The following is a 15,612-nucleotide window of genomic DNA, read 5'->3' on the forward strand; positions in this document are numbered from 1 at the left end:
TTACATCCATACCTGCTTGGGCTGCTCAATTATAGTGAGGAACGGGCCTTCAACTGTGGATAAAAAAAAGAAAATATCCTGATTGGACCAATGTATACACAACCACATGCAATTCCGTTAAGCCAGTGTTTCTCAAACTTCGGTCCCCAACTGTTGTTGGACTACAACTCCCATCATCCCTAGCTAGTATGACCAGAGGTCAGGGGTGATAGGAGTTGTAGTCCCAGCAGCTGGGGACCAAAGTTTGAGAAGCACCGACTGTTGAGCAACAGTTTATAGCTATAACACAATACGCACAAGCTCAACTGAAACTTCCCCTCCCTTGTAATTTATCATTCCCCAAGGCACACATAAACTTCCAAAAGCATCCATTACCGGTTTCCATGAGATCCTTATGCTCAATCAAATGAGGGCCGAACTGGAAATCGTCGTATTCTATCCCGTCCAAGCACTGCAAACAGAATAGGGGGACAAGACAGAAATCTTACGACACATTTGGGACAAGTGTGACAGAAAGGCCACAGAATTACAGTGGGGGTGTGTGTGAAGTATTTGATCCCCTGCTAAATCTGCCCATTTGCACTCTGACGAAGAAATGACCAGCCCATAATTTTAATGGTAGGTTTATTGTAGATGTGAGAGACAGAATAACAACAGGAAAACTCCCCCAGAAACCCAGAAGACAAAAGTCAGAGATTGATGTGCATTATAATGAGGGAAATAAGTATTTGATCCCCTATCAACCAGCCAAATGTCAGGCTACCTGGTATCTTCACTGTATGTAAACGAGCTAAGATTGGAAGCACATGCTGTAAGGGAGAGAGGTCTTACCTGCAATCCCAGCTCGTTACAGTACCTGTACAAAATACACCTGTCGACAGAAGCAATCAGTCCAGCAGATTCCAAAGTAGCCACCATGACCAAGACCAAAGAGCTGTCCAAGGATGTCAGGGACAAGATTGTAGACCTGCACAAGGCTGGACTGGGCTACAAGACTATTGCCAAGCAGCTTCGGGAGAAGGTGACAACAGCTGGTGCAATAATTCGCAAATGGAAGAAACACAAAATAACTGTCAACCTCCCTCAGTCTGGGGCTCCATGCAAGATCTCATCTCGTGGAGTTGCAACGATCATGAGAACAGTGATGAAGCAGCCCAGAACTACACGGGCGGAACTTGTCAATGATCTTGGGGCAGCTGGGACCATAGTCACCATGAAAACAGTTGGTAACACACTACGCCGTGGAGAACTGAGATCTTGCAGAGGCGGCAAGGTCCCCTTGCTCAAGACAGCACATGTACAGGCCCGTCTGCAGTTTGCCAATGCACATCTGAATGACCCAGAGAACTGGGTGAAAGTGTTGTGGTCAGATGAGACCAAAATTGAGCTCTTTGGCATCAACTCAACTTGCCGTGTTTGGAGGTGGAGGAATGCTGCCTGCAACCCCAAGAACACCACCCCCACCATCAAACATGGAGGGGGACATATTATGCTTTGGGGGTGTTTTTCTGCTAAAGGGACAGGACACCTTCACCGCATCGATGGGACGATGGGCGGGACCATGTATTGTCAAATCTTGGGTGAGCACCCCTCAGCCAGGGCATTGGAAATGGGCTGAGGATGCGTATTCCAGCATGACAATGGCCAAAGCAACAAAGGAGTGGCTCAAGAAGAAGCACATTAAGGTCCTGGAGTGGCCTAGCCAGTCTTCAAACCTTAATCCCATTGAAAAATCTGTGGAGGGAGCTGAAGGTTCGAGTAGCTACACATCGGCCTCAAAATCTTACTGACTTGGAGAGGATCTGCAAAGAGGAGTGGAACAAAATACCACCTGAGATGTGTGAAAACCGGGTGGCCACCTACAAGCAACCTCTGGCCTCTGTAATTGCCAACAAGGGTTTTGCCATCAAGTACTAAGTCATCTTTTGCAAAGGGGTCAAATACTTATTTCCCTCATTATAATGCACATCAATCTCTGACTTTTGTCTTCTGGGTTTCTGGGGGGGTTTTCCTGTTGTTATTCTGTCTCTCACAGCTAAAATAAACCTACCATTAAAATTACGGACCGGTCATTTCTTCGTCAGAGGGGCAAACGGGCAAATTTAGCAGGGGATCAAATACTTCCCCCCCTCACTGTATGAAATACATAAACTCAAGACAGGCCGATGCACAGGCAAGCTTTAAACCATTTGCTAAGGGTATGCGATAGCTAAATGAAGCCTCGATTACCAGACCCGGGAGACTGAATCCTGCACAATTAGGATTCCCACCTGCTCCAGAAACAGAATTTTTTCAATAAAGCATGCTAACACTCTTCAGGGCTTCCTGCCATGGGAAGACAAGAGGTGGAGGGGCCAGGTAACACCACCCCCACAAACACCAATTTGGAATGCCTCAGGAGAGCTTCAGGATGCTTTTAAAAAATCACCTACCCCATCAAGCTACAGAAGAAGCAGGTATGATCATGCCTCCCAACTGGAAAGAGGCAAAACAGTGCCTTATGGCTAGGTGCAAAGGGCACTCTCCTTCGCTGCTTAGGGAAAAGACAGAGCAGCCTCTAGCAGAGACTTTGGTTTAACCTCCTTCCAAAGACACAGCAGGTAGTCTCTTCTGTGCACAGGCTCTTTAGGCAAATAGGAGCACAGTCTTACAACTGCTTTCACAATATTATTTATTATTCTTTATTCAATTTATAATACCACCCTTTATCAAAAGATCCCATTAACAACACATTACAGAGCATCAATGATAAAAACGTAATAAATAGCCCACTGACGTAAGACAGCCTAATCGTAAAATAGTCAACATAATAACAGTTTGTCTCCACACACACTTTCACAGGCCATAGATTATTTAATAGTCGTAAGCCTGGGTAAAGAGGAATGTTTCTGCCTGGTGCCTTACTGTATGTAGTGATGGCGCCAGGCGAGTCTCTCTGGGGAAAGAATTCCACAATCAGGGAGCCACGACAGAAAAGGCTTGATTGTAATAATACTGCTTGATTCTAACAATACCTCAAAGTGGGTTACAATTCAAACTGGTACTGGATTGTTTTATTCCTTGTGGCTTAAGTAGTTCCAGTGCGGGGGGGGGGGGGTTAAAAAAGAAAAAATTGGTATTGGCACTCACCATGAAGCTGTTATAGTAAGTGCCACACTTTTAACATTTGGGGAAGGGGGGAGGGATGTTGTCGGTACTGTGTACCAAGTACCCCCAGCAAAAAAAGCACTGACCAGTTCTATTACTTGGCCATTTTTATCTTCTTGCATATTATTATAATACTTATATTCTGCTTTTTTTCACTAGAAAGGGACTCGTGGCCACTATCTATCGAGGGCAAGGAGCTGCGGTTGTCTTGGGCACACAAAACAAATAAAAAACAAACAGAGATTTGGGTTTTTTTCTGTCTCCCAAAATGAGTATGCTGCCCTTTACTAATTGGCAATGTTAACCTCTGGAGACTAGAAGCCGGAAGGGGAGCTGCTGGGAAGCCAAGCGGCCCATTTTTTTGCATATGGCTCAACCTGGGAAATAGGGCGGGGAAGTGGGGGAATTTCCACGCCCTCCCACCCCAACGAACAAGATGAGCCCCGAGGGACCCCTTTGTGGGCGACTCACCGCGGGGTAGCCGTCGCAATCCATGGCCGGTCGAGGCGGAGGCAGCAGCAGTCCCGGAGTTTAGGGCTTCCTGCGAAAGAAAACGGAGAGCCCGAGGAAAGCAAGAGGAGAGGAGACGAGCGAGCACCGCCTCTGCTGCCGAAAGAGCCTCCGGCGGAAACTGGGCGGGCGAGGAAACGCCGATGGAAAGTCCCTAGAAGCCCAGCCGAGTCGGAAGGAGAGAGGGAGGGGCTGGCTTTGCTTACTCTTCCCGACGGACTTGGCCCGGCCCCGCCGACCCGACTCTACCCGCTCCGCCTGCGCTCCCGAAACCCCGGAATATCCACACGTGCGCTCTGCGCCCTGGGCGCACAGCCAGGCGCCCCGACGGCGCTTTGCGCGTCTGCCGAGGGAAAGACAAAGCGAGCGATCGCCTCCCTGGCAGGCCACTCGGGGCCTTCACCTTCCCTTGCTCCCGAGTAAAGGGGGTGGGAGAACAGTATTTTCTCCCACTCCGGGGAAACAAGCACCCGCCACCCCCGATGGGGCATTTCGGGACAGCAGAAACTCCGCAACAAGAGAACAAAAGTGCTCCCCTAGGAGTGAATCCCAGCGCCCCCACCCCCTATCCTTCCAGCTTGTGGGCATTTAAAAAAGACCCACGGGAATTATAGAAAGCGCAGAGTCGGAATAGGGGTGCCCATGAGATCATCTAGTCCCACCCCACCTGCAATGCAATTCAAGCACACTAATGAAGTAGAGAGATCCGCACGCGCGCACGCTCACTTTCCACTGGCAGAGGAAGGAGGGTGGGCTTGGAGAGAGGGGAACTGGCCTGGAGACCCTTAGAGCCGCTTACCTTCGGGGCAGAGACCCTCCGAGGCTCGGCGTCGCGCCCAGTCTGGAGTCCTCTGGGTGTCCCCCTCCCTGGGATAAGCCACGCCCTTCCTCCCTGGCTTTCCCCCCTCGAGGGTTCTTAGCAATCAGCTGACCGCCGCTCTGAAGGGGCGGGGACTAGTTGCCCGGGCAACGGAAAGCACGCCCCGCGCTCCCGCGCGCGCCCTCGCCCGGCAGGAGGCGCAAAGGCCGCTTGCAAACGAAACGCGGAAGAGGCGCAAAGCTGAGCTGCTGATCCGTTTCTGCGCCCAATTCAAAGTCCTGATTTTTGACCCATAAAGACTTAAACCAGTGCAATAGATACGGGGTGGGGTGGGAAGAACGAGTGGGTTTTTTGCCTAGGGTGAGGCCTCCAGAGAGTCGCCATTCAGGCTCCCAACCCCTGTGTGTGTCCCCTCCACAAGAAGCCTGGAGGGTGGCAACACACGAAATGGCCTTTTCTGTGGTGGCTCCCTGGCACCTTCACTACATATCTTTAGGTGCCGGGCAATAACTTTCCTCTGTAATCAGGCCTTTGGCATTTAACTATCTGGGGGCCTCACTATTTGAGTGCCTGGAGGCGGTTGGAGGATGGATGGTGGCTAACAGATTGAGGTTGAATCCTTACAAGACAGAAGTACTGTTTTGGGGGGACAGGGGGCAGGCGGGTGTGGGGGACTCCCTGGGCCTGAATGGGGTAACTGTGCGCCTGAAGGACCAGGTGCGCAGCCTGGGAGTCATTTTAGACTCACAGCTGTCCATGGAGGCGCAGGTTAATTCTGTGTCCAGGGCAGCTGTTTATCAGCTCCATCTGGTACGCAGGCTGAGACCCTACCTGCCCGCAGACTGTCTTGCCAGAGTGGTGCATGCTCTAGTTATCTCCCGTTTGGACTACTGCAATGCGCTCTACGTGGGGCTACCTTTGAAGGTGACCCGGAAACTGCAATTAATCCAGAATGCTAGACTGGTGACTGGGAGTGGCCTCCGAGACCACATAGCACCGGTCCTGAGAGATTTGCATTGGCTCCCAGTACGTTTCCGAGCACAATTCAAAGTGTTGGTGCTGACCTTTAAAGCCCTAAACGGCCTTGGTCCTGTATACCTGAAGGCGCGTCTCCACCCCCATCATTCTGCCCGGACACTGAGATCCAACACTGAGAGCCTTCTGGCGGTTCCCTCATTGCAAGAAGTGAGGTTACAAGGAACCAGACAGAGGGCCTTCTCGGTAGTGGCGCCCGCCCTGTGAAACGTCCTCCCTTCAGATGTGAAGGAAATAAGCAGTTATCTTCTCTTTAAAAGACATCTGAAGGCAGCCCTGTTTAGGGAAGTTTTTAATATTTACCGTAATGCTGTATTGTTTTTAACACTTGATTGGGAGCCGCCCAGAGTGGCTGGGGAAACTCAGCCAGATGGGCAGGGTATGAGCTATTATTATTATTATTATTATTAAACTTGGCTGTACTGTATTGTTAACAATCCTGCTCCTGAATTCTAAAGTATACTGAAGAGGCAGGAGGCGGCCCTTATTCAGTGGGAACGGGAAGTCACACTCTGCACGTACTGAGAGGTACTTCTTTTCCGAGGACTCAGTGGTGCTGTTACTGAAAATGGGACTCCTATGCGGAGTCCTGGAGAGCACATTTCGCAACTGAAGTTCTGGGAAGGCAAGACAGTGAGAGAGCCTGCCTGTGACGAGGAGGTGGGGGTACATGGCTTGTGAAACTACACAAAACTCAGTTTCGGGGAAGAGTTGCTTGAGGAAGGGTCAGGAGGAGTATGTTCATCTTTAATAACAACTATGCTCCCATCACCTCCTGGCAAATAGAAGGGGAAGAAATGGAGGCAGTGAGAGATTTTACTTTCTTGGGCTCCATGATCACTGCAGATGGTGACAGCAGCCACGAAATTAAAAAACGCCTGCTTCTTGGGAGAAAAGCAATGAGAAACCTAGATAGCATCTTAAAAAGTAGAGACATCACCTTGCCAACAAAGGTCCGTATAGTAAAAGCTATGGTTTTCCCAGTAGTGATGTATGGAAGTGAGAGCTGGACCATAAAGAAGGCTGATCGCCAAAGAATTGATGCTTTTGAATTATGGTGCTGGAGGAGACTCTTGAGAGTCCCATGGACTGCAAGAAGATCAAACACATCCATTCTTAAGGAAATTAGCCCTGAGCGCTCACTGGAAGGACAGATCCTGAAGCTGAGGCTCCAATACTTTGGCCACCTCATGAGAAGAGAAGTCTCCCTGGAAAAGACCCTGTTGTTGGGAAAGACGGAGAGCACAAGGAGAAGGGGATGACAGAGGACGAGATGGTTAGACAGTGTTCTCGAAGCTACCAGCATGAGTTTGACCAAACTGCGGGAGGCAGTGGAAGCCAGGAGTGCCTGGCATGCTCTGGTCCATGGGGTCACCAAGAGTCAGACACAACTAAACAACAACAACATGCTTTTTAATTCCAAATTCTTTATTCTGCCCCCCCCCCAAAAAAGCATAAGTCCGAAATGTTGAAAGATCGAACTTGAACTTGTTTGCCCAAAAGCAAAACGAGGGAAATGGCTTGTCGTGACATCAGACTTCCTCTGCTCTGGGTAAATTCTAAACATTCAGCTAACCTTTTGAAGAGGGCAGTCCTATGCAGCTTTACTCATAAATGCATAAAAGCCGCTTCCCTCTTGTGATCTCTAGCAACTGGTATTAAAAGCACACTGCCAGTAATCATGGATAGCCTTAGCCTCTGTGAATTTGTCTAATCCTCTTTTAAAGGCAGGGACGCGGGTGGTGCTGTGGGTTAAACCACAGAGCCTAGGACTTGCCGATCAGAAGGTCAGCGGCCGGCAGTTCAAATCCCCACAACGGGGTGAGCTCCGGTTGCTCGGTCCCTGCTCCTGCCAACCTAGCAGTTCAAAAGCACGTCAAAGTGCAAGTAGATAAATAGGTACCACTCCGGTGGGAAGGTAAACAGTGTTTCCGTGCGCTACTCTGGTTCGCCAGAAGTGGCTTAGTCATGCTGGCCACATGACCCAGAAGCCGGCTCCCTCGGCCAGTAAAACGAGATGAGTGCCGCAAGCCGAGAGTCGGCCACAACTGGACCTAATGGTCAAGAGTCCCTTTGCCTTTAACTTTTAAAGCCATCTCTTGCTATTTATTTTATTACCTAAGATTTATATATCATTTTTGGGGGGGACGGACTTCTATCTACCTATGTTTCCCCCCACTTTTTACTATCTCCCCCACCCACACTTTTGCAGGTCAGGAATACACAACTCCATAGGCTGAAGAAATCTTATCAGATACATTCCTTCTCTCTTTAAAAATGGCTCGTTTATTAGCAGGTCTTAGCAGGCGGGTGGGGGAAGCTGGGCTAACCAGCCTGGAGAGATTTTACAGGAAATATTCCACAGAAAAGGCGAGGCAGCACAGAAGGACACCTTACCAAGTGGTCACAAGCCCATTTTGGCAGGTATCCCTTGTTAAGTGGTTTTATTCAGCCAGTCACAGGGAAGGGTTGTTGTTGCAGGAGAGACACTGTGGGAAAGAACAGGGATAGCAGGAGCAGCGTGTCAGAGGAAATTCAGAGTGTAGCTGGCAAGAGAGGACAGCCACACCCCAGGAGGAGAAGGAGACTACATAGGGAGAAAAAGGAGGAAGTTACGGTACATTCCAGTAATCCAGGAATTATGTATGCATGGACATCTGCAATATTTTGGGAGAGGGGTGGTAAAACACTCAAAGTAAGGAGCAAGCAAATTCCTCACCAGAATTTGAGGAAGGGGCAATGATGTCAAATGTTACTGCTACTACTGTAATTCCCCCCCATACCCCCAAACTCTGGGGGAAAACACATTTACACAGTTCTCAAAAGTCTGGATTTGGCAGCCCTGAAGTTTTAGCAGAACCCCTAATCAGAAAAGAAACAATTACCGTAAATTCTCGTTTTGAAATCCTTTTCCTCCCCACGTTAGTGTTGGGAGTCAATTGCCAGAGAAACGAGAACCTGGGAACTGTTTCCCTGTTGGCCAACATGATAATTATGTTATTCCCCAGAGGTTCCGAGGACAGTCTGGGTATGGGATGGCTCCTCCTCTCTCGCAGGTCCCCGAGAATAGAAATTCATGGGGGGGGGGTTTCCAGTCACAGGCAGCAAGCTGGAGCCTTGCTATCTCTTCTGCTTGTCATGTTGAAAGGCTGCAATGTTTTGCCCTTTGTACAGCAGACTCTTAAGGATAGTGGCAGCCTGCAGTCGAGCGGGAAACAGGGAGATGGGGGGGGTGCAACCCCCATCTCCTGTCCTGCACATGCATAGAAGGGGAGTGGGCTGCCTCGATTCGAGAGAGAGGCAATGGAAGTTCTGATGCGCATCTTTGGTTGGTGTACAAATGCTGCACATAAACCTTACTGCAGTGGTAACTCTGGTTACGTACTTCATTCGTTCCGGAGGTCCCTTCTTAACCTGAAACTGTTCTTAACCTGAAGCATCACTTTAGCTAATGGGGCCTCCCGCTGCTGCCGCCGCGCGATTTCTGTTCTCATCCTGAAGCAAAGTTCTTAAGCCCAGGTACTATTTCTGGGTTAGCGGAGTCTGTAACCTGAAGTGTATGTAACCCGAGGTACCACTGTAGTCTAACTGCAGGGGAAATTGGTAGGGAGAGAGGCAGGCAGGAAGTTGTGAGCAGGGCGCTGCCTCCAGATGGGACTGGCAAGAGAAATGGTGGATAGATTGAAGCTGCTTCTACTTGCCTGCTTGGTCCTGTCCCTTTTACTTACTCTGGTTAGGGTCCCAAAAAGTTAATAGACTGAGACAGTGCTTGTATTAGATGGTGGTCGCCAGAGCTGCTGCTCCCAGTGTGCCTCCAAATGGAAAGGTGTCCCCCTAAGTCTGTAGACTAAGTCTGTACCCTAAGTGGTATATGGTGTGGAAGATGCACCTTCAGGAGCTCCTCCTGCCTTTTAATCAATAAAGGTAAAGGTACCCCTGGCCGTCAGGTCCAGTAGCGGACAATTCTGGGGTTGCCCGCTCATCTCGCTCTATAGGCTAAGGGAGCCGGCGTTTGTCCGCAGACAGCTTCTGGGTCATGTGGCCAGCATGACTAAGCAGCTTCTGGCGAACCAGAGCAGCGTATGAAAACACCGTTTACCTTCCCGCCGGAGCGGTACCTATTTATCTACTTGCACTTTGACGTGCTTTCGAATTGCTAGGTAGGCAGGAGCAGGGACTGAGCAACGGGAGCTCACCCCGTCGCGGGGATTTGAACTGCCGGTTGCGGCAAGCCCAAGGCTCTGTGGTTTGGACCACAGGGCCACCCGCCTCCCTTAAAGGTAAATAGTCCCTGCTTTGAAGGCCAGGGAAGCTGCCAGGGGAAGGGGGGGAACAAACCTTCCTTCGCCCAGTTTCCCTGATCTAAATCCCACCATGGAGCTCCTCAGAACAAATAATCATTTTCCAGAGCAAGGATCTTGGAGAAGAACAGATCTCCAAGATAAGTCACAGGACATGGCGGGGGGGGGGGGGGGGAGAGGGAACATACACACCACACCACATCTATGTTTTAAATTATTGCACATTCATTGTATATATTACATGTATAAAATATTCAGAATGGTCCTTTCGAAAGTATATACAGGTCAACTCAATTCAACTGAGGAGCAGCTCCAGCTCCACTAAACATAAAGCAGCAAATGGGAAGAGGGGAATTTCCAATTCACCAAGTTCTCCTTTGTATTATTATTATTTTTTAAGAGATACCATAGGGGCTTTCTAGATGATGTCATTTTTCATTTTTGTTTTGAGGGTGTGAAACAATCACGCAAGCTGCAGTTTGGGCGTCACATGGGATTCAGACCTATTCCCCCCCCCATCATGATGCTGTTAACTGTCGTTATACGAAATTTCCCCAGCCCTCATTTTGCCGCAGTTGACCCGAGTGCGATTCCTCCCAAAGTGACGGTGTCACTCGAAATCACGAGTGCTGTGTTGTGGCGTGCCATTGCGCAAGCTGATATCCAACCGTGCCCGAGATATCATTGGTAAGAAACGACACATTTCTCCCCAGGTGCGCCATTTTGTAAACATACAAAAATGTTTGATCCCTGATTTTAAGAACCAGTGGGTGGGGGAACCTGTAGCCCTCTGGGTGCCGTTGGACTCCAGTTCCCTTGGGCCATGGGTCAGTCAGGCTGGAGTGGGGTGCAATCCAATAGCATCTGCAAGCTCTGCATCTTTGCTTTGGGCAGTAGGTACTTCCCAACTATGACACATAAGCACAGACTCATCCTTGCAGCCCTTTAAATATTGTTTTCACATGGCAAACCTCAAGTCTAACTCCTCATTCCACAGCAACAGCTTGCTGCGTTTCTCGTTTTCTTGTTCCTTTTTCAATTTCCACAGGGTCTCCATCTCCGCTCCCAATAGCACACGCGTTTCCCAACGCCAAAGCAGCAATCCCGGCCTCATCCATTGCGTAGGACAGGATATCACACTCCTGGAGGAAAGCTAGCATGGGGTATCAGGTTAACAAGAGCAGGGAGGCGGGAGGGGGGGAGGGATGCAACTGGAATAATTTGGTGAGATTTATGCACTTTGGTCTTGTTTCGAGATAGTATGCCGTAAGAAAGTGAAGCTGTTCTGCCTGGTACTTTCATCTACTCGTTCAAAAGAGGAGTGCAAGGCAGAAGCAAAAAAATGCTCCAAAAATCTTGCTTTTATCATTACCTAGGAATCAAGGCCAATTCGTCTCTTACAAGAACAGTGGTGTTAAAACTCTCATGTGGCTCCTTTTCATGGCGTTCCAATGATGTTACAAAGAGGATCTTGGAGGGAGGGGCAATTACATGTATACCTAACTGCAGACACATGCCATATATTTAAAAGCACATTCGGCACACATTTAAAGCGCATGAGTCCCCACGAAAGAATCCTGGGATCTATAGTTTCACCCTTACAGAGCTACAGTTCCCAGCAACCTTAACAACTGCACTTCGCGGAAAGCTATGTGCTTCCAACGTTTGTTGAATATGCTTTAAATGTGTGGCACAGATTGACCAGAAACGCAAAGCTCTTTCAATGCAAGAACTCAGCCGTGTGTTTCAGGCAAAGGTTCTGTGAACAAGCTTCTGGGAAGTTTTGAACGCCGTCTAGCTGAGCGCTCCAAAGATTCTAAGGCACACATCTTTGGGACTTTCATCCCACACATAAATCTTTAGAATGTACACAGGGCAAAGTAACATGAGACGCAGACCTGAGAAACCCTGCCTGAATAATCAAGAGTAGTACAAAAGGAGCCTGTGAGAGAACACAGATTTCAGAAACACTGAAATTCCTGAACAAAACACTGATGAACATGTTAAAGGCATTTCGGTATGGAGTAAAGCACTAGGTGAACCACAGTCTTGTCTTGTTCCACAAGATAAGGGTGCAGAATCTGACCAACTTTTGTGACGGCTTGGAACGCACCAGTTTGTCTCCCTAGGTCTGCAGACTTTCCAGCTAGCTCTCTGCTGGAAACAAAACAAGTATCCCAAAGTCCTTACAGTTTTAGAACAGCATTTTCAGGGATGGGGAACAGAGCAAAGAAAACCAGGAGGGTAGTCCCCGTTGAGCTCTTTGGAGGCAACAACCGTTGCTAGCACCTGGAACAGGGAGAGGATGACATCTCTAAGGAAGCTACGCAGAAGATTTGGGTTTCCCAAGACTTCTCCTATGTGGGACAGCACCACCAGGGCTGTCGACTTGCACTGCAAAGGATCCTTCCGGTGAGATTTAGTAACGAGGCGCAGAGCTAAAGCGCTGCATCTCTAATCGGAGACACTCTGGACTTGCCCAAGACTTCTTTGATAAGCAATCGGGCACCAACTCAGCTGGGACTTTTTCAAGGAACATAAAATAAAGCCTCTTATTGCCCACTGCTCTTGCTCGAGTAAACAGAACTGCACCAAGTTGGCAAAAAGCAACAACTCACGCAACAAATACTTTTGGTCCTGAAGAAATTAAGGCCACTTTAAAAGAGGACTTCTTGGGTGAAAGAAGCAACAGCTCACATCTGATTCCAAGTCCCAGGTTAAAAAGGAAAAAGTCCATGTCTGCTGTGGGTCTGAAATCCAGGTCTCTTCAACCCAGGTACTAAACTGCAGGTGCCAAAAAGGTGTGCTGTGCCACTTACCCAAAATGAAATCTGTCTTACTCTCATCAAATGGCAGCAGGTACCCCACCTACACCTCTCAGTATTGCCATTTGTCATCCTCTCCCTCCTCTTGTGTGCATTGGAAGGAGAGTCTTTGATCCAAGGATACCGAAATCTTGCTCCATAAAGGCCACTGGTGATACTGGAATGTGGCTATGCCTTCAGAGCAAAATACCCAGGGCACTGTTAGTGTGGCACATAGGCAAAATAAATACAAGAGGTGATTCTTAAGGCAATATTCTGTCTTTTCTCCCTTTTTTGGTATCGTCGGAAGTCCCGGCAAGCAGAACCGGTTTCCTAGCCGTCCCTTCCCATCATAGCCATGTTCTCCAAATGGGTGTGAACATGTGACATGCTCGGCGTGCTGCTATCCACTTTGAAGCTTTTGGGAGTCCGCCTGGCTTTCAAGAGAACCAGAAAGGTGTCTGTGGAGATGGCTCCAAATTCAGCCGTGAAGGTGCCGTAGAAGACGAGGACGTTTATGATGAACATCCATTCGCAGAGGGCGGCTAGGTGTTGCAGGACGAAACTCTGCTGGATGAAAAATACGCCACATGGGGGTGCTGAAGTCAAGGCAAACAAGCTGTGGGAAGGATCTCACCAGAAACAGGACAAGGCTTAGTAAAATTAGTAGTGGTAGGCTCCCATCAGCTGGATCCAGAATCGTCAGCTTGGTAACAGCTGGCTTTGAGTAGCCCACACAAGTGCAAAACCGGCATATATACACCTGTAACAGCCTCGTCAAACACTTAAGCATCTTAAGGCAAGAAAGACCTATTCAGAATGCTACTCTGAGCAGTTTTACCTGTTTGTGGTGTTTTCTTTCCCTGAACTTCAGCAGACTCACTAATTTTACAGAAAGTGAAGAGTTCAAACGGGAGCCTGCAAGCACCGCTTGTGAAAATCCCCATCTGTTTGGTGTAGCCGTTCCTTATGATCTCAGTCTCATAAAACAGCATGCAAACCTTATTTGAACCGAGCTGGCTTCTTGTCATCAAGTTTCACCGTACTGTAAAAAGCAGGCAAAAACCGCGGCAGCAACTTTAAATGCCGCTATCTGACGTGAAACGTTTTGTTTCCCTTTTGAATGAACTATATTCTCTTTGCTGCTCAGAATTAGCTGTTTCCCCAGCTAATGAATTCTCCTTTCGCAGTATCTCTGGCAATATCAGCCCATTAGGTAGAGAGCAAGCTGAAAAATGGTCTACCTCACCTCATTTAGCCTGTCTCCCAAGCATCCCATCCCAGGTAAAGTCAGGGGCCGGCACAACCATTAGGCAGTGTCGTGGTTGCCTCAGGCTGTGGATGCTAGGGAAGAGGTGGAAGAAGCAGACCCAGTGCCATTCCTCCTGAGCTGCAGAGTTGTTCTCTGTGCCAGGGACCCTGCTCTACAGCGGCTGGGGGCATTGTCCTATCTCTCACACTGAAGTAAGATTCAACTGCCAGTCCAATCGACCTCTTTACATGGGATTGGGAAGGGGCGCCATCTTATCCTGAGCCTCAGGCAACAAAATGTCTTGAGCCATTTCTGGCCTAAAGGCTGGGGAAGACAAAAACACCATCTCCATGGCATGGAGGGGTGGAGATCACACACTAACTCAAATAAACATGAAAAAACAGCAACTTTTTAAAAAATGCAAGGCCTTAAACACCACCCTTGTTATTTGTTGGAATGGTCACCCATCACACCTCAAAAGACTTTGGATGCATATTAACACTCTTGCTTCTTCTTCTTCTTTTTTTTTTACCCGTCTCAAGCCCTGGGAAAATCCAGTGCCCTCACATCACATTCATTCCCTCCTCTCGCCCCGGCAACCTACAAGTTAATTATTCGTGGATAGTTTAGAGAGGCGCTGAACTGGAACAACCTAGAACCTGTTACTACACATTTACAGGAAAAGATGTGCCACGTCAAGTTTATTTAGCTACTTATTCTCCACTTTTTAAATATCTACAGCAGGCACCCCCCAAACTCGGCCCTCTAGATGTTTTGGGACTACAACTCCCATCATCCCTAGCTAACAGGACCAGAAATAGACTGGAAAGAGAAGCTGCTGAATTGCAACTTACTACCAAACTTAAAACCATGGAGAGACCTGGTCTGAATAGAGACATTTCACCCCTTCCTTTTTCCTGTAAGTCCAATTGCAGTCATCAACAGGTTTACCACACCTATCAGCCAATCACCCATTCCCACCACCCTTCTGAGTAATCCCCTCCCCACACTCTCCCTATATATGAGGGTCTGGTGACTTCTGTTTCAGTGTATCTGAAGAAGTGTGCATTCACACGAAAGCACATAACAATAACAAACTTAGTTGGTCTCTAAGGTGCTACTGGAAGGAATTTTTTTATTTTGTTTCAACTACGGCAGACCAACACGGCTGCCTACCTGTAACTAGGACCACTGGTCAGGGATTATGGGAATTGTAGTCCCAAAACATCTGGAGGGCCAAGTCTGGGGGTGCCTGATCTACAGTGTGAGGCTTCGGGCCCAACTAAATGTGGCACATTTGTTGCCTCAGTCCTGGAGGGTAGGGAGTCTATTTTTTGACAAAAGCAGTTTAGCATAGGTCATGGTTATTAAATATATTTTTATATACCATATTTTTCGCTCTATAGGCCGCACCGGACCATAGGGCACACCTAGTTGTTGGGTTTTTTTGGGGGGGGAATAAAGAAAAAAATTGTGGATATCTGCTGCGCAGCGCTCCCCGGGCTTTGGGCTGCAGGCTGCTATCCACAAGCCTTTGGAGCCCAGCGGGAATTCTGAAGGCTTGCGGATAGCTTTCTGAAGCCTGGAGAGCGAGAGGGGTCGGTGCGCACCGACCCCTCTCGCTCTCCAGGCTTCAGCGAAAGCCTGCATTCACTCCATAAGACGCACACACATTTCCCCTTCATTTTTGGAGAGGAAAAAGTGCGTCCTATAGAGCAAAAAATATGGTATCTCAAAGAGAGA

At 48.5% G+C, this 15,612-nt stretch overlaps 1 protein-coding gene across 1 annotated transcript in view; it reads right to left on the reverse strand.

Annotated features, from left to right (window-relative positions):
* Window positions 1-15,612, reverse strand: part of NFKB2 (nuclear factor kappa B subunit 2) — an 83,268-nt gene that overhangs the window by 32,633 nt on the left and 35,023 nt on the right. Inside the window, exons 6-7 of the mRNA XM_081864265.1 lie at window positions 376-451; window positions 13-53 (exon numbers count right to left, since the gene is read on the reverse strand). Coding sequence (XP_081720391.1) covers window positions 13-53; window positions 376-451 — 117 coding nt within the window. The remainder of the gene's footprint in view (window positions 1-12; window positions 54-375; window positions 452-15,612) is intronic.

The sequence above is a fragment of the Podarcis erhardii genome (genome assembly GCF_964252035.2).
Source record: "Podarcis erhardii genome assembly, chromosome: 5".
Classification (NCBI taxonomy): domain Eukaryota; kingdom Metazoa; phylum Chordata; class Lepidosauria; order Squamata; family Lacertidae; genus Podarcis; species Podarcis erhardii.